Genomic DNA, 3270 nt, shown 5'->3' with positions numbered 1-3270 from the left:
CAGCAGAGGGGCAGGATCCCCTCCCTGAGCTGCTGCTCACGCTCTGGGGGTGCAGCCCAGCACACGAGGGGGTTCCGGGGTCAAGCACACACTGAAGCCGGGTCGTGCTGCATCCATATATATTCATATCTATCTGCCCAGTTCAGGAGGCAAAGGTTTGTCCCAGGCACCTCCACAGGCACAGGACAGCGGGTGGTTCCCACCCCAGCTCCACACAGGTTTGATACCATCACTGCCTTTGAACTAAAGGTGAGTCACTCCCTCTCCCAGGCTCCATTTGGCTCCTGTTAAGCTCAGCTGGGGAGTTTCCAGCCTTTTGAGCAAGAGGTGCAGAGAGACGGGGCAGCAGTTGGCAGATCTGGTGCCACCCCACTGGAGAAAAAAAACTGCTCTCCCCACTTACCATCAGCATCTTCAGATCTGCCCGTTCTGCTGGGTTTTTAATTAAGCTGAAATGAGAAGAACAAGAGAGCAAAACCAACGTTGAGACACTGCTTGTGGGAAACCAGTCCCCTGAAGGTCTCCAGTGTCACCAAAAGCTACTTGGCCTCCTGGCAATGTGGAAACAGCTTGGAAAGCATCATCTCCAACAGCCCAGCTCCTGGGGAGAGCTGCAGGATCCATCTCTTTTAGGCTCTGTGGATGAAACGTGCCTGCAGATGAGGAAAAGGACCTGACGCTTGGTGGGGATCAGGGATTTCTGCAATGTCCAAGCTCTGCGATTTAACAGGAGCTGCAGCAGCATCCTCAGGTGTCCCCCCCACCACATCACAAGGGCTGGAAGGTGACAGTGTGGTGCCTGCAAGGCTGTGGGGTGACTCAGCCCTATCAATCTGTTCCACCATCCCCCTGCCAGGCTCATATTTAGAAGGCGCTGGGATACTGCTCAGCATCACCAGAAATAAACTGCTTTTATTCCAGCCCTTCCCAAGGCTGGAGCTCTCAGCACAATGTGGGATCACTGCAGCCGAAGAGATCACCTACAGAGCATGAGAACATTGTGTTACACTGAACGTTTTGGGTGGAGCAGGGGCCTGCAGAGCTGTCAGGGAGCACCTACGGGTCCCCACATCAGCCACCAGAAGAAATCCTTACCATTTATTTACAAACTCCTGGAAGTCTTGTGTGAAAACTCCACTGGGCAGCTTGGGAGGTGGCTGTGGAGAAAAGGAGAAGGGTTTTAGTGTGTGAATGGGTCAAAAACCAGAGGGGCACCTAGTTCTGAAGGAGCTGCAGAGAAGCTGTCCTCTCCAGCTCTCCTCCTCACTGCCCTTCATAACCAGGAGCTGCTCCCCATCATTTCCTGCCCCAGCAGCAAACTGTTCTCCAGCTCAGTGTGCAGCTGTGGGGACCCTGCACTGACTCACTGCCAAAGCTGGAAAACCCCAGTTGCAGCATCACAATTCCAGATGCAACCTTGCAAATCCCAGCTCTGGCAACACCTATAGTGGATGAAGCTAGTCCAGAAACAATAATTGGGGGTTAACACTAATCACCCTGATGGGGGAAGCTGCTCTTCCCGCTTGCAAAAGCACCCAGAGATGCTTTTGCAATATAGAGAGATAGGAAGATGGAACAGAGGGTAAGGAAAGGACATGGTCTAGTGTGAGGCATCCCTGTCCATGGCAGGGGGTTGGAACTAGATGATCTTAAGGTCCTTTCCAACCCAAACCAGTCTATGATTCTGTGACATCAATGCAGCTCAGAAGGGCTCTCTACTGAAAAGTCCCTGTTCAAGCAAAGGCTTCGGAGCCCACCCTGTCTCAGCAGAGTGGAGATTACACTGTGGTGCCTCAGGGAAGCCTCACAGAGCTGATGGTAAGGAAATACCCACCTCATTAACTATATAATCCAGCAGTTCAAAGATGGCCATGGCGGGCCGACTGTCCATCCCATGGCCTGTGCGGTTAAGACAACAAAAACAGTGGTGAGAGGCTGCTTGGGGACAGCAAAGGGCTTCATCTTGTGTGAAAAGCACACGTGCAGTCGGGCTTCTATTGGGAGAGGCAGAGGCAACCCACTTGGGAACAGACTTGAAGAGAAAACCAAAATGCATTCCAAGATTTCAGAATTCCTTCACCATGTCTATGGCCCAGATTTATTTCCCAGCTTGGAGCATTTGGAGAGCACCAAACCACCTGCTGTAGCAGACTGGCGTCACTTCCAGAGCCTTCTGCTTCCAAGCAAATGGCTCAAGAACAGCCTCCCTCAGCTCCCATGCTGGTTTGGTACTTCTGCAAGAGCTCCCTGCAAAGCTCTTCCACAAAAGCCTCTAGCTTGAAAGGAACCTGCTGGCAGCATGGGCAAAGCCTGAGGAGCAACAGAAGCTCTGACAGTGTCCCTCACAGCATCTCCTCCCAGGGCTCCACATCCCATACCCAGCACAGGGTGCTTTGCTGCGTGGCTTTAGCCTCTTTGTAAGACACAGACACCTAAAAGTAGGCAGATAAACTGAGCTCATTAGAACCTTAACAGACCCTGGTTGGCACTCCAAATCCATTCCTTGACAGCATCCTAAGAGCAATCTCCATCTCATCATGCAAGATCAGACTCTCAACTGCACTCGTTAGGACTTAGAAGCCCTCTGTGCCAGAACAGATGCTGGTAGAGCATCAACATGGCTCCACATGCTCTGCAGATGGGCCTCCCTGGACACACCTCCCCACCACAAGCTCATTCAAACCAGACTTTGGCCAACGCAACCACACCAAACACCACCCAACCCATTCGCCCCCATGTCTATGTCTTGTTCAATGCATACGACAGCCCCTACCACTGACGGGGCGTCCTGGGGGCCTGGCCCGCGGCGAGATGCTGTGAGAGTCTCCCTCTGCCCCGTCCACCACGGGACGGCCAAATATTGCTTCCAGTTCCTTGGAGTCTGGCGGGGGGATTGGGTACCTTCCGATAGACAGCTCCACTAATGACAGCCCCATGCTCCAGATGTCGGACTGGACCGAGTAGTGGGTGCCCTGCAACCGCTCAGGCTGGAAGGGAAGACCACAGAAACACACACTCACTCACAGCATCCATATGCAGAGTCATAAATAGCACGAACTGAAACGAAATGGGTGAAACTCTGTATCATAGCATCACGGGACGGTTTGGGTTGGAAGGGACCTTAAAAGTTCCTCTAGTTCCAACCTCCTGCCACGGGCAGGGACACCTTCCACTAGAGCAGGTTGCTCCAAGCACCTGTGTCCAACCTGGCCTTGAACACTGCCAGGGATGGGGCAGCCACAGCTTCCTTGAACAACCTGTGCACAGGGC

The 3270-nt window shown here is 53.1% G+C and overlaps 1 protein-coding gene across 1 annotated transcript in view; it reads right to left on the bottom strand.

Annotated features, from left to right (window-relative positions):
- The window catches only part of MAP2K2 (mitogen-activated protein kinase kinase 2), a gene marked incomplete at its 5' end in the record, with an annotated part of 9237 nt that overhangs the window by 1165 nt on the left and 4802 nt on the right, over nt 1-3270 (bottom strand). Inside the window, 4 exons of the mRNA XM_010013037.1 lie at nt 404-449; nt 1096-1157; nt 1835-1899; nt 2774-2987. Coding sequence (XP_010011339.1) covers nt 404-449; nt 1096-1157; nt 1835-1899; nt 2774-2987 — 387 coding nt within the window. The remainder of the gene's footprint in view (nt 1-403; nt 450-1095; nt 1158-1834; nt 1900-2773; nt 2988-3270) is intronic.

Source organism: Nestor notabilis, unplaced genomic scaffold, assembly GCF_000696875.1.
Source record: "Nestor notabilis isolate BGI_N333 unplaced genomic scaffold, ASM69687v1 scaffold17324, whole genome shotgun sequence".
Lineage (NCBI taxonomy): Eukaryota > Metazoa > Chordata > Aves > Psittaciformes > Psittacidae > Nestor > Nestor notabilis.
This window is presented reverse-complemented; position numbering and strand designations above follow the sequence as displayed.